Source organism: Fringilla coelebs, assembly GCF_963513975.1.
Source record: "Fringilla coelebs genome assembly, chromosome: 13".
NCBI classification, from domain to species: domain Eukaryota; kingdom Metazoa; phylum Chordata; class Aves; order Passeriformes; family Fringillidae; genus Fringilla; species Fringilla coelebs.
In genome coordinates, this window is record NC_140039.1 from 4,576,962 (window position 1) to 4,604,903 (window position 27,942).

Consider the following 27,942-nt stretch of genomic DNA (forward strand, 5'->3'; position numbering starts at 1 on the left):
AATACAGTATTCAAGTGTTTGTTTAGAAATAAGATGTTTTCCTGCCTTCATCTCTTTGATTCTTTACATAGAAGTCAGATTTGCTTTCTATTTTTAGCAGAATTATTCACTTTTACCTCAAGCTCCCAAAAAATTATTCCCTGCAAGATAAGAGCAGCTCTCTTACAAAACACCCTCCTAACACTCACATGAAAGGAGAGTTTGCAACTATTTTCCATAATAACTGCAAATCCCACTGCTCCCCAATCCCTCAGTCTGTCACACCACACGGAACCTGACTTAAAGCTGTTTTCTAACATGGATCATGATTTAATTTAGGAGGGGGAGAGGATTGATTCACAGTTCCAGTGGCCACTGACAAAATATTTTTGAAAATATCTATATCTTCTGCAAAATATTTTCTGCAAAATATCCGTGTATGTGAGCTGGAGCATTAAAGGAACGCTGCAGACAGAACTTCTAAAGGACATTTTCCAACATTTTGAAAGCCTTGCAATGTCAGCCATGGGGACAGATGGATTAGCAGCAGGAGACCATCTGATGACAGATAAAGTGGATGCTGTTTATCTGCTCTTTGTGGAGATAAGGAGTTTATCATCCAGTTGTCACCTACACAAGATTTACTTTTTATTTTAACCTTCACATTGAGGGAAAAAACCCAATAAAATCCATTCTGAGGCAAGGCACAGTCGTGCAGTTGGTTCCTGGGGTTGTGTCATGCCAGTTCTAAAGGTACTGTTGCCATTTTCAAACCCTAACATGGAATTAATAATTCTCCATTAATTATCAACTGCCAATAGGGAGATCAGAATTCTCTAACTCAAACCTTTGTATTTCTGTAGGAATGTAATTTACAAGTGTAGAAGCAAGGGTGTGCTTCCCATGTGCACACCTACTACTGATTTACTCGGGTAAGTTGAGCTGAAATTTTATATATATTTGTACAAGCCATGTAAATGTGATACCCATGACAACTGCAGCCTTTCCTTATTCAAATACAACATTAAAAACAAGTTTTCCTGAGCAGTCACCAGGTACAATTTTAAATAAAGTGACAACTATTACAATAAATGGCAAAAACTCCAGTTTCTCTGGAAACTGTCATTATAATCATGGCAATTTTAATCACTGCACTTGTCTTCCCTTCCTTCAGAGTTGTACATCATTGCACTGCTTAAAGGAAAATTCTTTAACACGTGGGAGCATTACAAAACTTCTGCTGATCATCTCAGTCCTGCAGTGCAAAAAGCCCTATATTCCTTTATTTAAATAGAGTTGAATTTTATCACCTTAACTATTTGGCTTTTTATCAAGTAAAACCCATTTCTAAAGCTTATTTTCAGCTTCTTTGAAAGACCTAATTAAAAAAAGAAATAAAACCTGTAAGAAGCCATTCAGGTTATGTCCAGTTTTACATAAGATAAAAATTGGATGTACCTCTGGCCTTACTGGGTCTTCAATGCCAACGACACAGATGCAAGTCAGGTCGGATAAGATGTCGTTCTCGTTGTCCCAGTCAGGCTCGGGGCTGCTGGGGAAGTCTCTGAAGGCCACACAGATGGTTCTCAGCCCATCACAGGCCATGGGCTCAATCACCTTCTTCACCATCTCATCCCTGTCGCGGGGCCTGAAGATGCGCGGTTCCCCGGCGGCGTTGAGGATCCTGGAACACCTGGGTTGGGCAGGGAAAAGAGAGTTAAACTGAGTGTGATGCCTTAGCACTTTAGTTTGTCTGTTTTTCATCTATTTCTGCTCCTGTAATTCTTTAGTGTGTAACTCCAAACCCCACACCCAGTGTCAGCTGCAGCTTCCCCATTTTGGGCAGACACAACAATTCCTCTCCAGGCCTGGCAATCAAGGACACCTCACTGCCTCAGGGCCAGGGATGGGAACAAAAGGGACTTGGGGGAGCAAACTTGGGGTCAATGACTTCATTGCCTGGAGCTGGAATTGGCTGATTAACCCCCAATATGCAAATGAACCAAACTTATAAAAGTATAAAAATCCATAACCTGTCATTCATTTTTGGATGTAACCCCTGGGGGCTTCATCTGCCCTAAGTGCACCTGAAGGCTCTTCAATAAATAGAACTGCTTTTTATTCTCTGAAATCTGCCTGGCCTCTGGTTTTAGGTAGTCCCAAAAAGGCATCAAGTGTGCATCTGCATGACTGCCACAGTATTTTCTGTATAAGCTCATTTCAGTCAATGCTTTCCTCTTCTGATGTCAGGTTTTAAGTTTCTAATGTAAATTTCTAGAAGATTCACTACTGAAATATCACAGAGAATTTGTAACTTATTGCACAGACACCAAGAGCCCTTCATGCATTATTTTCTCAATAATCAATGAGCTAGCAGCTTACAGTGAAATTGAAAAGTGCTTATTTTCCAAATGGGTTGAAGTAAAGAATCCATTTATAAATTACCAAAAGCAGACCCAACTCTTTGGTAAGAAAAACAAGCCAATTTCCCAGAAGCACTTAAAAAAATTAAAAAACAATAATAGCAGCTCATGCTGCTTAAGGTGTGTCACATTTCTAGCGCAGGCAGCAAACTCCAAACACCAGAATTCCCATTTTTTTGTGTCAGGATGCTTTGAATTTTGGAAAAAAAGGAGGCCAGGGATGCAGTGCACTCACTTCTTGAGAACAATCTCGGAGGCTCCCTTGCTGTACATGCGGAAGCTGCCATCTGGCATTTTAATGACCGTGCTCATGGACTTCCTCACGGAGTTGAAGGTGTAAACTTTGTAGAGCTTCTCCTCGGGGATGAGGCTGCGGACAGGCTCGTAATCCTGCTTCAGATCCAGCACAAACCCCAGGAGCCCACACTCCGTCTTGTTGCCCACCTGGCGAGGCAGCCCGCCCTCTTTTTCTGGTGGCTGGAGAGAGGAGAAAAAAAACAGAGAATAATTTCTCTAATTTCTCTGACTTAACAATTCCTAATTTAATGTCTGAGCTGTGCAGCCATGAGTCTTCCAGTTTTTAAAAGCAAGGTAAAAATTCCACGGAGCTCCAACAGACCTGAAGCACCTCCTCACAAGGAGAAACGTTTCTCTAGACAATATTTGCCACATTTGGTCTCTTGCAATTCTTTTTTCTTAAATTAGCCATTGGCAGCTTGGGATGGTTGGGCAATCCATTAAAAAGGAAGTAACTTTCCTTAGGCTGAAAACCAAGCAATTCTCACTTGTCACGAACAGAGGATTTCCTTTTCTCTCTTGCTTAGAATTCTATTGGTTTGCTGATTTTCACAGCTTTAAAAGTGAGTTAAAGAAAGCTCTTTTTTTTTTTTTCCTGACAGGCATTTTTATACAAAAATAAATCTCCATCCAACCATAACAACAAATCTCAGTGAAAAAAAATCTATGAAATAATAGTCCTGTATCTAAATGTACCCGTTTCTAGAATTACTTTAGTCTGCTGCTTCAGACAAATAAATTCTATGTATGGTAGAGAAAATGGAGCAGGCTGAACAATGTGCAACTTCTACCAATTCTTAGTCCTTCTGAAGGAGAGAAGAAAGGACAAGGAAGACTTTAAATCCCCTTTCAAAACAGAAATAAACAATTATTTACAAACTTTCCTGGGAGTGTTGTACACCCCAAACAAAATGTTCCTTTGCCAGGACCCCAGACTTCAAGTGGCCAACGTGTGAACTATAAACTAATGAGAACTTGCAGTTTCTTATGCTCAGTAGAATTAAAAAGTGTTCCTTAAGCCAGGGCTAAACTGCCCTTATGGGAATAAAAACAGGAAATCATCTCACAGCTTTAATTTGCACTGAAAACAGATTTTGATTTGGTTCAAGCCAAGACTCTAAGTCATCATTTTCAATGTGAGTTAAACATTTACCTCACATTTTGCAGAATTAGGACTGCAGGACTGTATTCAGAAGGTGTGTTTAATTTCACTTTAAAATCCAGTTTCCTTCAGAAATGGGATTCCTAATAGATAGAACTTCCTACATTGTCCCTCACTGGGATGAGGGCACACAAAGGGAATGATTATGGCTGCAAATCAGCCACCCTACTGGATTTGAATTCTTGCAACAAGCATGGCCACCAAAAGGGAAAAGGGGGCCTTTTAAATGAGCATTAGCAATTAATTATCCCAGAATACCACTGATTGCAGCTGGTTTAAAAAATGAAGGTCAGACAGATAACAGACTGGCCTAGAACTGAAGTAAACAAATATTAATTTTTCCAAAAGAATAATTTCCCTACCAGCAGGAAGATCGATACCTGGTGACAGGTAGATTAATGTCCTTTTTTTTTTTCAGAGAGAAGCAGCTACAAAGAACAACACAGAATAACCCAAAAATCTCTGTCTGAAAGAGAATTATCCTTCCAAAAAGGATTGTAGCATCTTTCTTTTATGTGGACCATCATTTTTACTGACTAATATGGGTCACTCTGGTGTTGCTGTGACATTTTAACATCACTCCACAGTCACAGTAAAACACTGACATTCAGCAAAAATGACAGTGAGATACATTAATTTTATTACCTGCTATAACAACTTGTCCTGCTGTAACCTCATTACACTGTGATGTAACTTCCCTCTAGATTCTCAAATTCATTTAAGAATCCCTAATTCAAAATGGAAGTGCTCGTAGTGAGAAGTATCTGGAATTCAGTGGAGTCAAAAAAAAACCTTTTAAAATCCAGTTTTGTTTACTTAAATAAGCTTTGTTTTCCTGGCATTGCAGGCACAGAGTTCCTGAAATCTGCCAGGAAGTTCAAGTTTCTCAAAGCAACAGAGGAACCGACTTCAGTGCCTGGGTACTGATGGGTTCCAGGGAAGATCCATTCCTCTGGGCATATTAAATCCAACTCCTCTCATTTTACATCTAAATCCTCATTTATGCTTCTCTTTGCCACTGAACTCAATGAAAATTGTCATTGAATTAAATGTGAATGTGGTCAGGCCACTGGAACACTCCTGGAACCCAAAGAAAGACAAAGTTTTCTATCAAAGTCAGACAGTTCTAGACAGTAATTAATTTATAGATATGATTTCATCGTGCCCTGATGCCAATGGAAATCAAGAAAATAAAAACCTGCTCGCATTTCTCAATACAAAAAAACTAACTATCAGAGTCCTTCCAAAATCACCTTTATTTCAACAAAAAGTAGATCACACACCCCTGTTCTTACCACAGCCTAAAAATAGATTCCTTTCAGGGAACATCTTTTGAATGCAAATACGTAAGCAAGGGGGGAAAAAAATACCCATGAAAAGAAAAGGAACAGACACTTCAGAAAGGTTTCAAAATCTAACAAGTGGCCACCTCCCTGCAGAGCAGCTGCTGTCTCCATATTCTTTGTGCATTACATTAGGGGCAAGCATATGGTGCTGAGAGCTGGCACGGAGCACTTCCTTCCCTGCACTGTTCCAGCTCAAAATCTATATGCCAGGAGCAGCCTCCTTGCAGATTGTTCTTGACAATCCCTTGCAGAAGCTGCTGCCTCTGAAACTTCCTGCTGGGCTGGAGCTAAATTTATTTCTCGCTGAATTCTGCGGTTCATGGCACCTGGAAAACAAGGACAGCCCGATGGGGTTACTCTGGATTCACTGGAAGAGCTTCAGTGACCCCTCAGAGGGTGGAACTGATGCCTGAGCATTTTAGCTTGTAATTTATTTGTAATCCTGCAGATCTTTAATGTAGAACTCCAAACTCCACACCCAGTGCCAGCTGCAGCTTCCCCATTTTGGGCAGACACAACAATTCCTCTCCAGGCCTGGCAGTCAAGGACACCTCACTGCCTCAGGGCCAGGGATGGGAACAAAAGGGACTTGGGGGAGCAAACTTGGGGTCAATGACTTCATTGCCTGGAGCTGGAATTGGCAGATTCACCCCCAATATGCAAATGGACCAAACTTATAAAAGTATAAAACCCCCTGACCCATCATCCATTTTGGGTGTATCCCTGGGGGATTTCATCTGCCCAAAATGTATCTGAAGGCCCTTCAATAACTAGAACTGCTTTTATTCCCTTAATTCTGCCTGGCCTCTGGTTTTAGGTAGTCCCAAAAAAGCATCATAACCCTTGGAAGCAGGAAGAGAGAAAGGCTTTGAGCTGAGATTTACCACAGGGAGCTCCAGCAAGGACCTTCTGCTCCCCACAGGTCACCTGCAATCTGTTCCATCACCTGCTTGCAAGGGACTGAGCCAGGATCTTCCCCCAGTCATGACCCTTGCAAAATTTTTTCAGCCATCACTCCCAAGCCTTTGGATTATTTACCCACGACATTTCAATTGCAAGCAGCTACTCACATGCAGAAGAACCCCCAGACAGATGTTAAAAAAGCCCTGGTTACACCCAGCAGATCAAAATAGGTTTCTAGGTCAAACTACAGCTGCATTACCAAGGCTTAAAAATGCCAATCCAAAGCCAGTATTGACCTGATACTGAGTTTGGATTACAAAGGGAATTTTCAGAATTGTTGCACTGGGAATTAATTGACTAATAAAAGGTTTTAAGAGGAAAGATAACATTCTGGGCATAACTTAAAGAGGTGATCCAACTTGTAAAATTAGATTAGGAAATAATTCCCATTTTTGTCCTAACTCTTTACTAAACCTCCCTTTACTCACTGCCCCTTCTCTGCAAGTAAATCAAAAATCTTTTACATTAAAATGTCAGGATTTTCCATACTGTCTGAAGTCTTAATTTGTTGTATGCAACTCTCCTGTGTCCTACAGGTTGAACTACTCCTTTAGAATAACAATTACATCAAATATTCTAATTTATTAACATGAAAAATGAGCTTTGCTAGAATACTATATCACTATTGAGTGTCCTATTTCAACCCAGCATCTCAACAGGAAAACAGAGGAAACCAAAAACTTTTTAAAATTAAATTGCAAAAGATTTCCACTTCATACTCTAATTACTCAAACAAAAGACAAAATGGACTGGGATGCACAGGAATTTTTCTCAGTATAATTAAAAATGTTATATGTAAAATTTAAAATAACCAGCAAGGATGAATGCTGTTCAAACCACATGATATTTTTATTTTTGAATTCCTAATATTGCAAAAGGAACTACTAAAGAACTGTGGTCCTATCAGAGAGATTCCCTTGCTACATAATTTTAATCAACATTTTAAAGTAAGACATCTAAAGGAAGATTAAAACATCCCAATTTATAACCAAATGTTCCAGTTTTTTGCAGATACAGCTTCCTTCAACTGACTTCAAGCTAAAACAACAGAGATTTTGCCTGCTTATTTTAGAGAAAAGCTGCAAAATGAAAGGGGTGAGTCTTTTTTAGCCTAGGATTAGGAATTGAAAACTTTGCTTGACTGAACAAAGTTTCCCATTACAAAATGGGAAACGCTTCCAGAAGCTCTGTTGGCAAGAGGAAGGCAGTGAAATACCAGCCCTCAGCTGGTTTAGAATTTGTGTTTAGAATTTCTCTGGGATTCTGGAGCCAGAGCAATGGTTTAACCCCAGCTGAAAACCAGAAAAGGAGCCTCTTGCACACTACCCCTTCCCCCTGAGATGGTATGGGGAGGAAAATCAGAAATACATCAACCCCTGGACTGAGATAAGAAGAGATTCCCTGCAAACACCTGGCAGCAGCTGTGCACCCTAAAACTGCTGTGAATTTATTTCCACAAGGTCTCCATTAGGAATAAAAATCAGCTTTTCTATCTGTGCAGACTGGGATCTCTGCAACCTCAAGGGCAGACCTGGAATAACATCATTGATGACAATTTGTCCTTGCACAGTTTGGAAGTTTCTGTGAGGTTTCCACAAGTTGCCCGTGTTTTACACAGAGCAGGATGATTTGTGGTACCACACAGCTGCTTCCCAGCTCAGAACCAGCACTGCAAGGTACAGGGCTGCTGAAATTCAGTTGAAATAAAGTCAAAAGTCAGCTTGAATTGGGGTCAGCAGAAGGGATTGGAGAAGAACAGTAATGAACTTGGGGCTGGTTGTGTAACCCTGGCACCAGGAGACCCAGACTGCAGGACTTCCACACTCTCCTGAGCTCCCTCACTGCATTTAAAGCCCAACACTTCAAATTTTGAAGCTCTGGTGGTTTTTTCCTGTTCTTTTGCACAGTGCTGAGTAGCTTCACATCAGTGCTCCCATTCACTTATATTTATATTCACTTATATTTATGTTCATTTATATTTATGTTCACCTATATTTATGTTCACTTATATTCATATTCACTTATATCACCTGTTCACCAGAAAGTAAATTGATCTTTTTTTAACCTTCAAAAGATTAAACATATTTTTACACTGAGCTGATACAGATCTCTCCCTTCATTTCAATTCCCAGGACCTAGAGGTCCACAAGCCTTAAGGAGAAGGAGCTTCTGAATCCCTGACTTTGACAAGTTTGCACCATTTTTTGGGTCCAATGATTGCACATCCAGAATTTCAAAGCCCTGTGGTTCATACATTTGGAAATTAGCTCGAAACCAGACAACAAAAAATGCTTGGAAAGACTTTAGCAGGTGCTTTGCATGCCCTGGTACCTGAGATTGGATATATTTTCCAAATATTATTGGATTTGTTACATGTGGTACATAATGGTGCTACATAGTGCTTGCACAGAAGACAGAAAAATATTGAATGTTTTTAGAAGTGTTAATACAGCTTCTCTAAAATAAAATCATTATAGACTTAACCAGGAACTTTGATTGTAAAGAGCTTCTGACAGAGAAAAGAAAAAAAAAAGACAACATTCACCTCTAACAGTACCATGAATTTTCAGAGAGAAAGAATCAAACAGAAGGTGATGGGAGAAGGAAAAGTGGTTTTTGCTAGTTCCCACTGTATTGCCAGTTTTCTACCTTTTCTCCTGATATATTCCCTGCATGATTTAAACACTTAAACATCTCTGTACCAGACAGGAAGACGTGGAGCTGTTGTAACATGAGAAAGTTTGAACTCAAAATTGGAGGGAGGAACAGGATCAAGAGAAAAAATTGGGTTTTACTGATTGTATCAGTAATCCAGTAGATCAGCAGCATTCCCAGGCACCAGACAGGACTGAACCAAAGCACATTGCAGAGGGATAAATTATAAATAATCACATAATTAAATAAATTGCTAAAGTTTCACCAGGGCTGCCCTTTATTGATGTGTCCCTCATATTTCTAGTCTGAAAACACACCAAAAAATGGGATTTAGAAGCTAATTCCTTCTGCTTCCCATCACCCACAAAACCCCAAGATCCACAGCAGTTCCATCTCTTGGGAAAAACAGATCACCTCAAGTTGTCACTATTTCCTTTAGGCACCAGCAGCCACCACCAAAACCTCTCAAAACAAGGCAATTTATTCCAAACCCTGGCTGGCAGGTAAGGAATTGCCAGCTCATCCCACATCTAGACAAACCAAAATGAAAGCACAATGAAACACCCACAGGGGATGCAAAATCTGAAGGCTGGAATCAAAAATGTAAACAAGATTATTTCATAATAACAAAGTTGTACATTAAGAGGTTGCTCTAGTGTGAGAGTTTTCGTTTAGTATTTGATGATATTTGGGTAGAATGTATTAGTAATGAATGGTTATAATGGATTTGTAGTTTAATAATTGGGGTAAAATAGTTAATAGTATCATTATATATAGGTCTAATATAATATTAATATTTTAGGTATGTTGGATATTGGTGTAGATGTTATAATTTTTAATGTGTTTTTGTTGAGTGATTGGAATTTAGTAGTTCTTATGGGTGTTTGATAGGAATTGGAGGAGATGTGTTTGTAAAGTGAATTTATGATTACTGTGATATTTTTGAAGGGAAGATAGTGATTTTTTTTTTTTTTTTTTTTTGTGGTGTAAAGAGGTATAGCATGGGGAAAGATGTATTGTTTTAGTGGGGAATAAAAATTGAAGTGAGTTTTTGATGGGAACTACAGCGGCATGCACCAACTGTGAAAGATGCATTGTAGCAGGACCTCGTGGGGAAAAAATATAGGTGATTGATATTAGAAACAATAGCAGCATTGTGTGGCAAAAGCTAATAGGAAAAAACATTGATAAGAGATTGTAACCAGGAAATGGGTTGGTTCTGATGGAATGGCATCGAGTTTTACATCTCTTGTGACTCACTCTTCATCAACACTGATAATAGAATAAAATCTTTCAAAAGGCTTCTCAGTTGCCCCATCTCTTAGGAAAACCAACACTAGGGGCTGGTGAGGCTCCTGAATTCCCCCAGGTTTAATACCCCTCATGGTTATTAAACCAATTTAAATATCAGGTCTGCCCAAACTGCCTAAGAAAAGGGTAGCAGGAATTTTTGTCTCCTTCCTGAATCAGTTTAAGAACAGGTTGATGTGTGATGGAATTACCCAGGTACCACTGGCACCATCAGCTCTCCCACGACAGCTGGAGGATATCCAAAGGCTTCCTGCCTCAGATTAGCTGGGATGCAGGGTAATTATTTCATTTTTGGGAGGATAATTATTGAATGGTTTTCCCTATTATCTGAAAACGACCTGAAAACGATGCCCAAACCAAGGGAACGTTTTTTACCTCATCATTCTCCTGCTGCTGCTCGGGGTGGGGACAAGTTTGGTCAGCTATAAATTGATATAAAAATGGTGCATTTCAGCATCTTGCCTGCAACTCCAGCAAGGCAATGCTCCCCTGAGAGGGGGCCAGCTGGAATTATGCAATGGATCAGGGTGACATTTCCCAGCAGCAAAGCTGAGAGAGCAGTGCTGATGTGGCTCAGTGAATATGGACTCGTGCTCCTTTCAGCTCACAGAACAGGGACAGGGAAAAAAAGGATACAGCCCATGAATTCCCCCACGAGTGACTCTGGAAGAAGGAGAAATCAGGCATGAAGAACAGACTGAGAGGCTGGTGTGACAGTCCCCACTCCCCTTCTCTTTGAATCTCACTTATTTTTACATTCACAGAGAGTTTTTTAATAAAAACCCCTCCATTTTAATAGCAAATAATTTAATTGTCCTTTAATTTGAAGGGTGTATTTGCCTTTGATTCACTTTAAAAAAAAAGGCAAAAAAAGTACTTCCAAAAACATGGAAATTTTTTATTCTTCTCACTGATTTAAGATGGATATGTCAGGTTTGTACACAATTTTTGAAAAATTAGAGAGTTGTTCAGGGCTGTGTCCAGTGGGATTCTGAATATCTGCAGGGAAGGAGACTCTACAACTTGTGTGAGCGACCTGTGCCAATGTTTGACCACCCTCACCACTAATTCAAACGAAAATTACTATTTCTTTCAGTTTCACAACCAGATAAATAGAGGAATAGCTCTAAGCAGAAGTAGTAACCACATTTATCAATGCAGTTAATTTAATTTGGACCAGAGCAAGGCTTTCTGATTTCATCCTATAAATAAAACAGCTGATAACTTTTAAAAATTAAGAATAACTATTCATAAGGTCCTGCACATGTAATTTAACAATACCTACTCTAAGGAACCAAACACTGACAGAGATGTTACATTTGTACATCACAGTTCAGCAGTGACCCCACAACCTAAAGATACGAATTATTTCTCTCCATCTCCTAACCCTTTCTGGTTCTCTCATTTGAACTTTTTCCTTTTGTAAGGATTTTGTAATTGTGTAATTTGTCTATGTTTCAAGACAAAAATAATTAAAACAGAAGGCTGGAAGTCTTTTAATTTAAAAACCAAAACTAATTATGAAAAATCTCTCCATTCCAAATGACCATAATTTGTGGCTGGATTTAAGCAGGGGTAAACTAGTGCACCACACCACAGTGCAAAGAATGAACTCTGCCTTGTTATGACACCACTGATCAATCCTTAGTTATGATTAGGATCCTCCAGCCTTGCTGTTTTCAGATGAGATTCAACTGAATTTTACCGGCACAGATTTTTCTCCACATTTCCCTCAGAGGAGTCTTGGCATATTTATTGCACTATAAAACGTTATTCATCTGTATTATTTAGGGACCTTCCTATTGGTTTTGATCAAACCCATTCCTACAGTCCCTTAAAATGTGCCATTTCATGACAATTTAGCTGTAAATTTGGAATATTCCCTATTCCCTTTCCAGACTAAAAACCTGCACTCTTGTCCTTTTGTGCAGCCCCAGGGAGCTGGCAATGGTTGGATTTATCCTGGCACCATCCCAGCTTTAAGTGCAACAAGGACTGTTGACAAGTAACCTATATAATCAAAGTAATTAGACACAGCAATTGTTACTAACTTACTTTAATCAACAACTAATTTGCTTTAAATATAGTCTAAGTACAAGAATTCTGTTTGAGTTTGCTGTCAAGAAAGCCTCAGCGCTTTTCCTGTTACCAATATCAGCGGAACTCAGACCACAGTGACAAAGGGACAATTTCTAAACCAAACTGGCAAAAATTTGGAGCAGATTAAGAGATTTTAATAATTTCTAATGAATTCTTCAATACCTTCAGCAAACACTCCCCAAATTGTGATGAGCAACCAAGCTGAGTTTTTTTCATTTCACAAGAGAAATTGCACTTAATGGCAGGGCTGTAATTAACGGCACCCGAGAGCTGCTACCTCAGGTTGCATCTGTTAAACTCAGGTTTTGCTGCCTGTTGGTCCTGGACTGGCTCTGTGAGAGCTGCAGACAGAGAAAACAGGACAGAAACTGCCTGGGGTGGAGCTCATCAGGTAGGAAAACTCCAGTTCCAAGGCAATGTCCCCAGTTCAAAAAGCATATTTCCAAATTAGACCCAACAATGGGATTTACATGGGGTTGGCCAACATTAAAAGCCTTAAAGCAACTGCCTTAGGGCTGAAACCTCACCTTTTAGATTTAAGGAAGCAGAGGTACATTTTCTTCAGTCTAAGCAGCATCTGCATATTTGGAAAATGTCCTTGGAGGTACTCTACTACACACTTAAATCATTTATCAACAGATTTTTCCCTCACATCTCAATCTTATTCTCACCGAGCCAATACAATATTCAATGATTCTGACCACGTGATCCTCAAATCTCATCACCTTTTATTAACTATTTTACTCTTTTAATCAAAATTAATCACATTTTTTTTAAAACACCTCCACTGGTAGCCTGAGTTGCCTTTTGTGCCTGTTTTTGCCTGGCCATCCTGAATGAATTTCAACCACAAAGTGTAAAACCCATCACCTATTCCATGGTATCTACATATAGCCACTCTCATTTCTATTTCTATTGTCTCCTCTATGCTTCTTTTAGCTAGTTGGAAGTGGAAAAACCAATCAACTAAACATCCCCTTACACAAAAATCCACTAAAACCCAGTCAAACCATCCAAAAAGTATGAACTGTGATAATAATCATAATGTACAAGCATTTAACCAAAAATCCACCAAAACCCAGTCCCACCACCTGAAAAATGTGAACTGTGATAATAATAATAATGATAACGGTAATGATTATGATAATAATAATAATAATAATAATAATAATAATGCACAAGAATTTAATCATGCAATAAATAACAGAAAATGCTTGACCTTTACAGATGTGCATCAAAAACCTGAATCTCCATAAAAGAAAGAGAATTTACAGGTCTGTCCATCCAGTTTTCACATGCAGAAAACTTATCAATACTCTGGGGGTTGTCTGTCTTTCTATCAAATAGAACCAGATGGGGAAATAAATTTCTAGAAAGACCAAACCAAAGCAAAGATTAATCTTAATACTTGCTGCCTTTCTGGTGGCACCACAGCTACAAACAATTTGTACAGTGGAAGGAGCTAAATTTAGTGAGTGCAAAGCAAATCTAGCCACATGGAAAAGGAAGTTTTTTCACTTGATTGAAGCTCCTGATTATAGCCCATCATAATTACAGATCTCTGTTAATAGTACTCATTTCCAGAGTAAGGAGAAAGGTTCTTCAAGCACCCATCTCCAAAGGAGTCTAAAACCACCAAGAGCAGAAATTTCACTGCTGATACAAAATGTGCTCCTCTTTAGCAGCACGTATCAGCTGCAACTATTTTTAAATTGGTTTGGGTCTGTTCCATTTGGGGTTTGGGAGGCAAATGGATGAGCTCAAGTGGATATAATCTGTCAGAGCCATGCTTAGCTAATATATTTCCTCAGAGGGATTTTTTTGCATGATTGGTGGGATAATGTTTGGGATGCATTCTAAATTGAGTCCTCTGGCCAGGCCCTCTCCTTGTCAGGACACCAGGAATGATGCCTTGGCTGGGCAGAGCAGCAGACGGAGGCTGCAGCCAATTTGGGCCTGATTATTCATTCAGGAGGAAACGGGACAGCAGTGATGGAGAGCTGGAACATCCTGTCCTTCTTTAGAGAAAAATTCTCCCAGAAAAATCTTGTTTCTCACCTCTTCCAAATGCACAGCCACTATCGCACCAGCACTGAGCACTGCCAGCCTTTGGAGTGAGGGGAAATGGAGGGGGATGGAATAAATGGAAATGACAGAAAAATAAGAGTGGCATAAAAATATCTGCAGTGGAGATGTTTAACATGCTCAAGGCTTTCCTTGGTGCTATGGCCAAAGAGCCACATCTAACTGCCCAACTCTCATCCAGAATTTCCCAAGGATAAGGTGTCCCAAAGTCCCCACAAGGACTCAGCAAGAGCCAGGCATGCTCTACTGCTCTGTGTGTTTGCACCTGCACAGGTAAGGCAGGCTCACAGATTTATTCCATTTACCCCATTCCATTTATTCCATTTATTCCATTTATTCCATTTATTAAGGTAGGCTCACAGATTTATTCAATTTATCCCATTCCATTCATTTAAGACTGGCTCACAGCGCTTATTCCATTTATCTTAAATTTTTATAATTTCTAGAAGGTTCTTTTCCATGCAAGGTGTCTGCACAGAGGCTCTGTCATTTTTTTCAGTGATGCTAAGGGACTAGATGGCTTTGACTAAGTTAAAATAATCCTTATAAAATTTGAAAACTTCCTGTTTTCTCTGCAAAGCTCCAGCTGGGAGAAGGATTTCATGGGATACATGTCCTGCCTGCTCCCTGTCAGTCCCATGCTCCTGGGAATCTGGATCCCTCACAGCCACGTGCCTTTGGGAAGCCAGAGCCCCTCATGGATCCCTGGGAACAATTCTCCAGGTTTCCACCCATCCTAGAGGTTTTGCTGTCCCAGAACCATCTCTAAAAGCAGAAAGGCCCTGGATTTTTGGACACCTTCCCACACCCACAAATAACCCAGACATAAAATTGGTGGCATCCCAAAGGAGCCAAGAACTTCACAAACAAGAAGAGAAAACTGCAAGCTTGACAGAAAAATGGGCTCTACCTGCAGGAGACAGCAGAAACTGGAAATTGAAGCATAGATTTTACTTATCATACAATTAATACCGATTTTCTAAGTTATCTGTGACTCAAAATGAATATAATATTTTGCTTACATTAAAAGCAAATTAATAGGTCTTGTGAAGTGCAAGGTCAGTCACAAAGAGTAGCAATGAAAGTCAATTTAAAGTCTTGTTCAAGTCTGCAAATAACTCCTGCATTTATTGCTCTGAAATCAACACATTTCCTGTCAGACTTTATTCCCGATCCTGATTGTACTTCAGATCTTGTCCCATTTGCAGTTTCTTGGTGATTGTTGACCTGTATTTTCCCCCAGAGGAATAAACCACGTTGGAGCTCTGAGAGTAAAAAGAAAACATACTAAAACTGCATTGTATATAAGCTATATATTTACACAATATAAATGTGAAAGGAAATTAATTTCCTATTTCATTACGAGGTGATTCACCCACCACATTGATTTCTAATCAGCCTGTTTGTGTACCTTATAAAAGCACCACCATTTTCTGTGAAATTGGTATTAAATCATCACATTGGAAGGTATTATCTTCCTGTTCCTATGACTGAGAGCACAAAGAAAACTCACATTAAACCAAAATGTGCCTGAAGTAATTGGTTTACACCAACTCATGTGAAAACAAAAGCTCCCATCAGGAAAACATGCTCCCTGAGAATATTCCCTGAAAAGTGCTACCACCAGCACATCAATCAGCTCCAAGGTGTGATGGCTTCACCTCAGCAGGGTGGCAGAGGAGGAAAAGGAGCCCAACACACTCCAATCATTCATTGTGCATCATTTTTTTTTTAAAGAAAGAAAGAAGGAGTCTTAAATGCTTAGCCAAGAAGCAATATTTATAAACCCTGATGAAAACACAGTGCAGCAGCTTGCAGGAAACACTGATTTTTAAATCCTGCACTTTCGGGAGGAGCTGGAGGTTGTCCCTACAAGTGAATTTTCTCATGCCAGGACAAGATTTGTGCAGAATAAGACCATGAATATAAGATAAATACCATAAAAGAAAATTCTCTGCAAGGCAATAGGAAAAACATTTGTTGCATCATAGCAAGTTCAAAATCTAATTTACTCATTTGCATACCAGCAAGAAGGAAAAAAAACCCACCAAATGCATAAAATGATACTATAATAACAAAGAGCTTCCAAGTGATTTTAGACAGCCTAAAAGCTTGTAGTGAATATTGATTCCAACTGATGGAATCTGCAACGACCAAACTGAAGGCAAAGGAGGCCAGGATGAAGGAGGTGTTTCTTACCATGGGCTCTGTCACTTGAGGAAATGGGACAAAACAAAATGCCATGAAAATAAAGAAATAGAATTTAAACTTTTAGCTTGTATGGGAATAATTTGTCAAGCAGGACTCTTTATTTATCCATCTCCTTTTCCTCTGGCCATTTGTTGCTGGGGCAGCACAGTCACCCCTTTCCTTGGCAGGAAATAAGAAGGGAGGGAGCTGCTGGTTCCCAGTGCAGCCACAGTTCCGAGCTCTGTCCCAGCACATTCATCCCACATCCCCTCCCTCCAACCCCTCTGTCCCTCTGCAGGCAATCCCCCTTTTCCTCTGGCAACCAGGGCACCAAATCCCACCAGATCCCACCAAATCCCACAGCCTTGGGTACATGGCAGAGGGAGAAGATGGCCCTCTTCCCACTCCTCCTCCCAAATCCTCCTCTTCTTCTCTCAAATCTCCCTCTTCTGCTCCCAAATCCCCTTTTCTTCTCCCAAAATCTCCTCTACTTCTCCCAAAATCCCCTCTTCTGCCCGAAATCCCCCATCCATGGTCCCAAATCCCCCTCTTCTGCTCCCAAATCCCCCGTCCCTGCTCCTAAATCCCCCATCCATGCTCTCAAATCCCCCATCCATGCTCCCAAATGCCCGCTTCTGCCCCCAAATTCCCTCTTCTTCTCCCAAAATCCCCTCTTCTGCTCCCAGATCCTCTTCTTCTGCCCCCAAATCCCCTCTTCTGCTCCCAAATGCCCTCTTCTGCCTCAAATCTGCCAACCCTGCTCCTCAAATCCCCCTCTTCTGCTCCCAAATCCCCTCTTCTGCCCCAAATTCTCCTCCTCCTTGGCAGCTGACTCCATCCCACCCCTCACAACTCACTAAAAAAGGAGATTTCATTCAAGCCCAGCTTTTTTGGCAAGACAAACCCCCCCTGCCTGGCAGGAAGGGCAGGGTGGGGTAAGGAGCTGTCCCAGGCTTTACACAGCCCAGCCTTGCCTAAACACAATTATTTCAATTATGAAGTCAGCTGCTAATTTAGGGAGAAAAGCTGTTTTTGTACCTCTCATTCTACACAACTCCAATGGCAAGTGATGTGTGAAGATCATTACTTTCTGCTAATTACCACCCCTAGAAGCACAGACAATTAACTGCATCATCTATTATCCCTAATAATTATTATTTACACAGTAAATAAGATGGACACTATAGGTTGGGGTTTTTTCCCTGCCTAATTTATCCTGAGAAAATGCTTACCAAGGGCTTTAGAAAAAGTTTTAAATTTGTTGGGGGGATTTTTTGGGTGATGATTGTCTTGCTTATATTTAGAAAGATTCTCTGGCCTGCATTTTCTGTTCCCATCCATAATTTATAGCTGCTTACACAGTTGTGTAACACTGGGAACAAAATACAAAAAAAATCTGATTAAGATATAAATTTACCTAAAATAGGAATTGTTTTGCCTGGGAAATCAAACCTCTTACAAAATATACAGATTTTTAATAATCAGTTCAATCAATTTTCAACCAAATCAATCAAATATTTAATTTTAAATGGATCAAAAGCACCATTTAGCTGGAGATACAGACAATACTTTAACCCTGTCACCTGAGCTCTTCAAAAAGAAGATTTTCACAAATTTTCAGTACCAAACTAATGTGCTGAAAGCAGCCAATAGATAACAGCTCTTCAAAAAGAAGATTTTCACAAATTTCCAGTACCAAACTAATGTGCTAAAAGCAGCCAATAGATAACTTGCAGCACTATCCAGAAGCTGTTTGATTCCTGGGATGCATTTCCTGATCTCAAGCCACCCTGAAAATCACACAGGGTTTCAGAGGCAGGAAAAGAAGCCCAACACAGTCAAATCATTCATTGACCCAACATATTTTGTTTAAAAAAGAAAATGAAAAAAAAATCCTCAGACAAGAAGAAGCAATATTTATAAATCCAGATGGAAACACACTGTGGAGCATCTTGCAGGAAACAGTGATTTTTAAATGACTTAAATTTAAATTTAAGTGATTTTAAAAACACTGTTTCCTGCAAGTTTTCAAAAGTGATTTTTAAAGTCCCATAAGTGAATCTGATTTTCTGCTAAGCAGATTTTCCTCTGTGTTTCTCCTGGTATCTCATATTTAGTAATTTATTGTACCCCCAAGACTGCAGGATCCAAACTGTAAAACCTGGAGCAGTTCCATGAGCCATTGCCCCAAATTCCCTTGGTGTTTTTCAGACAGGGAATGAAATGAGGATCCTTGAATTTCTCCACCAGTTCCTCCCAGTCTGAGGAATGACTTTTCTGAGTCATTTTCTGGATGGCTTTAACTACACAAGGAGAGGATATTAGGACTCCAAATGTATTCCAGCCTGTTTCTCCTCCCTCATCCAAAACCAATGGCACCAATGTGCTGCTCCAGTGTCATTACATGGGCAAAGATGGAAAAAATCATATTTCTTACTGTTTACTGATTTCCTGTATTGTTATGTGAGGATAAAACCTTAGACAGACCTCTCCTTCCATAAAATACTTGTCAAATAGCACTTCTCCTCACCAGCCTTAAAACACAAATTATGAAATCATGACAGAGTGTCTAAAGGGACAATTTACTTTTGAGCATTGCCTGAGGAAAGGAAGCAGAGATAAACAAACATTCTGAAGGATGGTCACTGCTGAATTGTCACCAAAATTCCCTCAAGCCCTTCTGGACCAACACCAGCACTGCAAAGCTCCCTGTGGACACAGCTTGCATTTGTGGAGCACACATGGTGCAGAAAAACAGGGAAAAGCACACTGTCAATAGAGGAGCACCATGTGGAGAGCTCCTGCAAACTCTTCTGCTGCCAATTCAGAATTTCCCTTTCCCTTTCCCTTTCCCTTTCCCTTTCCCTTTCCCTTTCCCTTTCCCTTTCCCTTTCCCTTTCCCTTTCCCTTTCCCTTTCCCTTTCCCTTTCCCTTTCCCTTTCCCTTTCCCTTCCCTTCCCTTCCCTTCCCTTCCCTTCCCTCTTCCCTTCCCTTTTCCCTTTTCCCTTTTCCCTTCCCTCCCCTTATTCCTTCCTTTTCCATACCAGTTTTCCCTTTCCCCCCTCAATTTACCCTCCCTACAACTCTGTTTTTCCTTTTCCCATCATCTCTTCTTCTCCCACAGCTCTGGCCCAGGCAGGTCAGCCTGGACTGGCCACTTGACCCCCTGATAAATAAATAACTGATCTTTTCCAAACACTCCCAATCAACAGCTGGAGCTGCCACTTGTGACTTGATGTCAGTGGCAGAAAGAAAAAAACAACATTTAGGCCATGCCAAAGACTCTGTTGTCATTGAAATTATCACAAATAAAAGCTTTCCTCAATCTATCCTCACTAATTTCTTTTTTTTGACCACTTTTGTGGCCATTTCTGTCCTCACATTTTGTGTCTGGAGGGGCTTTTTCTAAAGATTTATTTTGATGTATTTATTAATTTAATTTAATTTTAAGTATTTATTTTAAGTATTTCTCATTTTTAGCAGCAATGGAGGAACTGAGTTGGATGAAATAGGAGAAGGTTTGAATCTTCATGTGCAGCAAAAATAAATGGGAAAATCATCTGAACTTTAGCACAAGAAACAAAGGGCTTGAGAATAGGTTTTAAGCAAACCCTGCCTGTGAGTAAAAATATCTTTGCAATTCCATATGCCAAAATAACTCAAAAAGGCAGTTTGGAGGTCAAAAGCTGTTTTCTTATGGCTCTCCTTGGAATAAAAAAGGGAATTCTAGTGACATATAACAGTAACAGCAATTTCATTTAGCAGAGAGCCCCTAGCAGACAGCTCTGCTGCTGTAGCCTCAGGCCACAGAAATTCCCTGATTTTCTCTTGATAGGTGTGGCCTAACCTGATCTGGTAGGGCCTGAGCTTTTTTAAAAATGAAATTTAAAAAACTCTTTGCTAAACACTCAGGGTCTCCTTCTGCCTGTCTATTTGCAAAGCAAAACTGCAAATAATTAAAGAGACACATTAAAAAAATTAAAATATATATTTATATAAAAATAAAGGTAGATAGATAAAGGTAAAGTCTATTGTCTGTCAGATGAGCCACAATCAACCACTGTTTAAAAAGTGCCATTCCAATCCTTCTTCCCATCACTAATAACTTTACACATTAATGTGGAAAAATCCATAAATATACCTACTACACCTCAAGTTTCTAAATTATTGGTAGGAAACTTTCAAATTTCTATATTCCCCCAAAAAATTTAAACCTTTTTTTTTTTTTTTTTTTAAGAAGACCTTACTATATTGAAATTGTTGGAATTATGAATGGTAAAAGGAAATGCCAGGAATTTTCTGTTGGCTAAATAATATACATATGTCATTATTGGGACAATTTTTTTATCTGATTAAAAAAATGTTATTAAGTCAAGATTATTCAAGTATTTGATGAATAAAATTCAGTCTTTGAATAAAATAAATAAATAAATTCCAAAGAAAGAAGCATATTTTGCACTTTGCACACCTTCTCAAAGGCTGTTCCTGACAGGAACATTGTGTCTCCCAACAATCAGAGAGCTGTTCTTGCTTGGGATGCAAATATATTCTCCCAAATAAAAAGAACTTTCACCTGGCTACCACATCCATGTTCCCAATACCAGCAATAGATGTGCATCAGTCCTTGCAAAGCAGCAAGATTGTGCTAAAATCTTATTTTTTCTCCTTTCACCATGTCACCTTTGTAGAATGTCATTGCTTCTTATGGCTTCTATATATTATGGGTGTCTGATATTTTATCATCTACCTGCTCTGCCTTTCAGCTGCAATAAAATTGTCTGTATTCTCTGTGTTTTATTTCATTTTCCCCTTTAGGTTTTATCCAGCAACAACCCTTTTGTCCCAAAAGTTTTCCCAGCTCACATTCATAACTTGATGAATATTTACTAACATATACACCAGCATATTTTTATTTTATTTCCTCTGGGAAAAGGGAGTGAATATGGAAGGGAGTGAATGTTTTGCACTTTCCTGGGACATCTCTTCCTTTGGTTCAAGGTTTGCTACCACATCCTGCCCCACTCTGTGCAAATGCACCAAATCACAGCCAGAACAGCCCCAAAAACTCCTCCTGGAATTCCAGATATTCACCCAGCACAGGCAAAAGCAGCCTTTTATCCCTCACACCCATCAAGCAGCAAATGGAAAGTCAGTGTTAGATCCTCACAGTAACAGCTCCAGCTGGGACTTTTCCACTGGTGCTGAAAATCCCTCAGCAAAACCCTAATTGTGGTGTCTTCTTAATCAGGCACATCACACCCAGCCAGGAAATTAAAAGAAGAAATTCCTCTCTAATTAAAACTGGAATTATGGAAGCGAGAGCTGCACAGGAAAAGTTGAAATCAGTGGTTTTGGTTCATCACTGCTCCTTGGCATCCAAGATCAATGTGCTCCTGCTCCAAGTGCAATCAAAGGATTCCCAACATGCAGATTTTTGCTCTCAGAGTCTTTGCAGTCTCCACCACAGCTCACAGGCAGAAATGCACAAAGCCTGATTTTATTTCCATGTGGAAACCGGCATATTGAACACAAAGGTTTGCTGGAGAACAGCTTCACATAAATATTCTGAAGGATGGTCACTGCTGAATTGTCACCAAAATTCCCTCAAGCCCTTCTGGACCAACACCAGCACTGCAAAGCTCCCTGTGGACACAGCTTGCATTTCTGGAGCACACATGGTGCAGAAAAACAGGGAAAAGCACACTGTCAATAGAGGAGCACCATGTGGAGAGCTCCTGCAAACTCTTCTGCTGCCAATTCAGAATTTCCTATTTCCCCTTTCCTTTCCTTTCCTTTTTCCTTTCCTTTCCTTTCCTTTCCTTTCCTTTCCTTTCCTTTCCTTTCCTTTCCTTTCCTTTCCTTTCCTTTCCTTTCCTTTCCTTTCCTTTCCTTTCCTTTCCTTTCCTTTCCTTTCCTTTCCTTTCCTTTCCTTTCCTTTCCTTTCCTTTCCTTTCCTTTCCTTTCCTTTCCTTTCCTTTCCTTTCCTTTCCTTGAAATTTCCTTGAAATTTCCTTGAAATTTCCTTGAAATTTCCTTGAAATTTCCTTGAAATTTCCTTGAAATTTCCTTTCCTTTCCTTGAAATTTCCTTTCCTTGAAATTTCCTTTCCTTGAAATTTCCTTTCCTTGAAATTTCCTTGAAATTTCCTTGAAATTTCCTTTCCTTGAAATTTCCTTTCCTTGAAATTTCCTTGAAATTTCCTTGAAATTTCCTTTCCTTGAAATTTCCTTTCCTTGAAATTTCCTTGAAATTTCCTTGAAATTTCCTTGAAATTTCCTTTCCTTGAAATTTCCTTGAAATTTCCTTGAAATTTCCTTTCCTTGAAATTTCCTTGAAATTTCCTTTCCTTGAAATTTCCTTGAAATTTCCTTCCCTTCCCTTCCCTTCCCTTCCCTTCCCTTCCCTTCCCTTCCCTTCCCTTCCCTTCCCTTCCCTTCCCTTCCCTTCCCTTCCCTTCCTTCCCTTCCCTTCCCTTCCCTTCCCTTCCCTTCCCTTCCCTTCCCTTCCCTTCCCTTCCCTTCCCTTCCCTTCCCTTCCCCTTCCCCTTCCCCTTCCCCTTTCCCCTTCCCCTTTCCTTTCCCACAAACAGCAGAAAAGTTGCTCTGAAGCTAAAGGGATGTAAAATCAGTTCACCCAGCAACTTAATCTTGGAAAGCACTAAAAAGAGCTATATTTAATGATGCTATTGTTCAGTTGGAATAATTTGTGTTTAATTTCTCAGGGAAATTCAAATCTTTTATGCCAAGCACTGATATTATTCCCTTTTTATATTTTTATCAATGGTTCAGTTGCCCCTTAATCAAAAGACAATGCAAGAGGGAATATTTCTCATTCAGCAGAGCATCTTGACTAATTTTATGGTCCCATATGTGATCCTTCTGAACAGAAGTTCACACAAAGAGCAATTTACAGCACACATGTAGCTGGAGAGCTAAAAATAGAATATGCAAAACTCACTCTTGGCGACAGAACCCTTCCAATGCCCTTTGGGTTTCAGCTGAAATTCACAATTTGATTAAGCATGCTCCAAGAAAGAGCGCACGAGCGTGCATTCTGTATTAGCAGGAAGGAAAAGAATTCTGTCTATTTATCCTGGAAACAACTCCCTGAGGTGTTTTTTACTGTATTTATTTGAGATGCAAAATGGGCTATGGAACAATATCTTGTATCTTAAAGGTCAGCTTTGTTATAAACTGTGAATAAAATGAAATCCCCTGAGATTGGAGCTGTGGTTCTTGTGGAGTCTATATTGCAAAGCTTTAGCTCATAAGATCTAAAAGATCTCCATTAATTTTAAACAGATAAATTCAGGCAGTCACTGATCTGCATCCAGAGGGTTTCACTCCTTTATCAGTTTAGAATCAGTCACTGTGCAAAGCTAAAAAAGCACTCAAATGCTGAAATATTGCCTCTTTTTAATAGGCACATAGAACTAATGCCAACAAGGAGCAATGAAGCCAAGTCAGAGAAAAAAAAATTATATTGAGACCATTTTAGAACTAGTATTGCCCAGAAATGTTGCAGTAAACCACAAGAAAAAGACAGATTATTAAACTTAATATTGCAGATGGGAAAGGTCTGATGATTTCCCATTTGCTCTGGGACTCAGAGGGCTGAACTGGTGTGGAGGCTGAGCAGAAACACTTTGGTACTGGCTTTGATCTCAGAATGAACAGCAAAATATAAAACCCTGTATGAGCCTCTGCCAGTCACACCTGACTGAAAAAACAACCCCTGCCTGCCCTGCTGCTCCCTGGGAAGGAGGAAAATTCTGCTGACACTGGGAACATTCTCCCAAAGCCTTCCCAAAGTCAAACCCCTTGCCTTGTCCTGATCCTGGCTCTTCAGGGTGTTTTATTCTCTTTGTCCAGGAGGAAGCACCTGAGCTGACTGAGGCTGTAACAACATTTAAATAGCCAAGGTGTATTTTCCTCTCCCCAGTAATCAAATATTACATTGATTTGTGAGAGCAGGAATCGCTCAGCAACAGCAAACTGTTCTTGCTGGTTTAGAAGTGCACAAATGAAATTTAAGGAGCTGCTGCCATAAAATATCCACTCTGAGTTATCACAGAGGATTTGTTTTCTCTGATTGCATTTTAAAAGACCACTTTTAAAACAAACATCAACTACATGCCTCACTTTTTATTCTGCAGCTCAGCACAGACCTACAAAAAGGACAATAAATGTATTCATAAACTAGAAAGAAAAAAAAAATCTATTTGTTCAGCAACGTTAACATTCAGCTTGACCTTTCAAAGAACAAATCTATTGGAATTGCAAAAATTTTCAGTCTCTTAATTAGCTGTGTACAAAAGAATCCAATGCCACAAGCAAACAGGATATTTTCCATTCTGGCCTCCTGTACAGAGTGAATAAAATACTTCAGGATGTAACTCACCTGAAACCATATTGAATAAAGGTCATTAACCTCATTGATTTAACCAATCCAATTTGTGCTCTTTGAGCATTAATTGGAATTTCTTAGACGCACAAAAATCATTTTGCACATATGAAGACTCACTGAAAACCAGATGTGTTACCAATGCATTTGTGTTCCCAAATTTATCTGCACCAAAACTGGGCCACCCCAATCCAATGACAGCAGGAGTTTTTTAAACATCTCATGGTCTTGCACTCTTAGATAAATCCCTGTCCTTGAAAAAACCAATAAAATATCCAGTTTTTAGAGCACCTCTTCTTATTGTGAGGACCTCAACAGTACTTAATGCTTCATAATCAACAACAAGATGTCAAAGAATTAACCCTTTAAAAAAAAATTACACCTCCTTCTGCTGATGCCTCAGGTTTTAGCTTTTATATTTTTCAGATTCTGGGCTGCTTTTGTGTGTGGGTCTGGGTTAGAATCCTGATGCTGAAAATTTTAAACTGTCTGTGCTGAAAGGCACAGACTCGCAAGAAAACACTACATTTAACCTGAAGCCATAAAAAAGACTTCTAAAATTAATTAACAGCACTAAGATTACAGGTGTGTAGTTAGTTAGAAGTGTGTAACATCACAAAGTAGAAAACTTAAAGTTTAGAGTTTTAGAATATAAAAATAAATATGAAGCAAGTTAGAAATTTTAGAGCAGAAGCAAGTTGTTCTTCACCTTCTTCCTTCTTCATGAGTTTAAGTAGTATTTTATGATTAAACAGAAAAGTCTGCATTGCAAGCTTCAAAAGATCAGTTAAGTTAAAAAAGAAAATAATCTGTCATTTCTTAATTCGATAGTTTAGTCTTAAAAGAACTTGTAATAAAAAACAGTTAAACATTTTGTGCCTTACTAGTAAAAAGCTACCAAACTCGTAGTTGTAAGACTGTTTCACTGATAAGAAATAATAAACACCTAAGTCTAAACATAAAATACTGTCTCAAGTGCCTTCAATCCCAACCATAACAAAAGTAGAAAATACAAACAAAAAATCCACAAGTCTGGGCTTCATATAAGGGAATAATGAGCTCCCTTCACAGAGTAGGGAGACAAAACAATTCCTTCTCTAGCTGGGGACCGAGGACAAATGATCCAAATCTCAAGCCCAGGAGCCTAAACAGTGGTGGAACGAAGAGAGAAAAACAAGAAGGATGGGCCTGCATGGGCTAAAGCTGGAATTGGACAATTAACTCCAATATGCTAATAGACCAAAATTAATAAAAATGAGAGACCCTGTGACTGGTCAAGCATTTTGTGCCCATTTTGGTTCATCTTGGGTGCAGCCCTGGCTGGGCTCTGGTGCTGCCCAAGGTGCATCCTTTGAATAAATCCCTGCTTTATTCTTTAGCTCCGTCCCATCTCTGTTCCAGGCCGGCCCTCACAACGCCTCACCGCTAGGCCTCACTTAACCCCCCCCCCAAAAAAAAAACCCCAAACACCTACTCACCAGAATTTTCGTGGTGTAAGCGCTGTTGATAGCAATTGCATTGACCAGCAGCTCCATGGTTTTGGCAGGGATGGAGTCGGGGTCGGGGATCTCCTTGTAGTGGACGTCGCCCACGTAGGCCTGCACCACGGTCATGCGGTTGGTGGTCAGCGTGCCCGTCTTGTCCGAGCAGATGGCCGTGGCGTTGCCCATGGTCTCGCAGGCGTCCAGGTGCCGCACCAGGTTGTTGTCCCTCATCATTTTCTGAGGGGAAAACACACCAAAAAACAAGTAAGGAACCTTTCGATGTCAGCTGGGACGGGATTTTAGTCGTAAAAAGCAACGCAACGCACAGTTCGTCTTGCTGGTGAGAACGCTCCCTAAAGCGGAGCTTTGGTGAGGGCCAATAACACAAATCCCAGGTACAAACAGCAAAGCTGTGCCTACCCCTGAGGTAATTTTGCCTTTCCCTGAGGTATTTTTGCCTTTGATAACCTAAAAGAGTTGCACCATTTTCCTGCAGAAGGTTTGAATTCAAAGGAATAGCTGCAACAGGGTGTTAGCCCTCATCATTTTCTGAGGGGAAAACCCAACAAAAACCAAGTAAGGAACCCTTCGATGTCGGCTTGGACGGGATTTTAGTCATAAAAAGGAAAGCAACCTGCAGTTTGTCTTGCTGATGAGAATGTTCCCTAAAGCAGAGCTTTGGTGAGGGCCAATAACCCTAAATCCGAGGTACAGCAAAGCTGTGCCTACCCCTGAGGTAATTTTGCCTACCCCTGAGGTAATTTTGCCTTTCCCTGAGGTATTTTTGCCTTTGAGAACCTAAAAGAGTTGCACCATTTTCCTGCAGAAGGTTTGCATTCAAAGGAATAGCTGCAACAGGGCGTTATCCCTCATAATTTTCTAAAGGGGAAAACCCACCGAAGACCCAAGTAAGAAACCCTTCAATGTCAGTTTTGATGGGATTTTAGTCATAGAAATGAAAGCAGCGTGCAGTTTGTCTTGCTGATGAGAATGTTCCCTAAAGCAGAGCTTTGGTGAGGGCCAATAACCCCAAACCCCAGTTACAGACAGCAAAGCTGCGCCTACCCCTGAGGTAATTTTGCCTTTCCCTCAGGTAATTTTGCCTTTCCCTCAGGTAATTTTGCCTTTGATAACCTAAAAGAGTTGCATCACTTTCCTGCAGTAGGTTTGCATTTTAAGGAACAGCTGAAATCAGCTGTTATCCCTCATCATTTTCTGATAGCAGGACTGTTACCCCTCACCATTTTTTCTGTTTATCCTGGGCCATACCCATAATATGTAATTTTCTGAGGAGAAAACCCATCAAAAACCAGAGTAAGAAACCCTTCAATGCTGGGTTTTGAGGTTTTTAGTCATAAAAAGGAAAGCAGCCCATGGTTAGTCCTGCTGGTGAGAGCTTGCAGTTCCCTAAAGCAGAGCTTTAGTGGGGGCCAATAACCCCAAATCCAAGTTACAGACAGCAAAACTGTGCCTACCCCTGAGGTAATTTTGCTTTTGATAAACTTTTAAAAGAGTTGCAACATTTTCCTGCGGTAGGTTTGCAT

At 39.9% G+C, this 27,942-nt stretch overlaps 1 protein-coding gene across 16 annotated transcripts in view; it reads right to left on the bottom strand.

Annotated features, from left to right (window-relative positions):
- The window catches only part of ATP2B2 (ATPase plasma membrane Ca2+ transporting 2), a 168,288-nt gene that overhangs the window by 48,702 nt on the left and 91,644 nt on the right, over positions 1-27,942 (bottom strand). For 15 of the 16 annotated variants that reach the window (XM_084214770.1, XM_084214766.1, XM_084214771.1 and 12 more), the window contains 3 exons: positions 26,393-26,635; positions 2,638-2,879; positions 1,438-1,672 (listed from right to left, as the gene is read on the bottom strand). In XM_084214770.1, coding sequence (XP_084070896.1) covers positions 1,438-1,672; positions 2,638-2,879; positions 26,393-26,635 — 720 coding nt within the window. The remainder of the gene's footprint in view (positions 1-1,437; positions 1,673-2,637; positions 2,880-26,392; positions 26,636-27,942) is intronic. The other variant, XM_084214767.1, reaches the window with a different exon arrangement.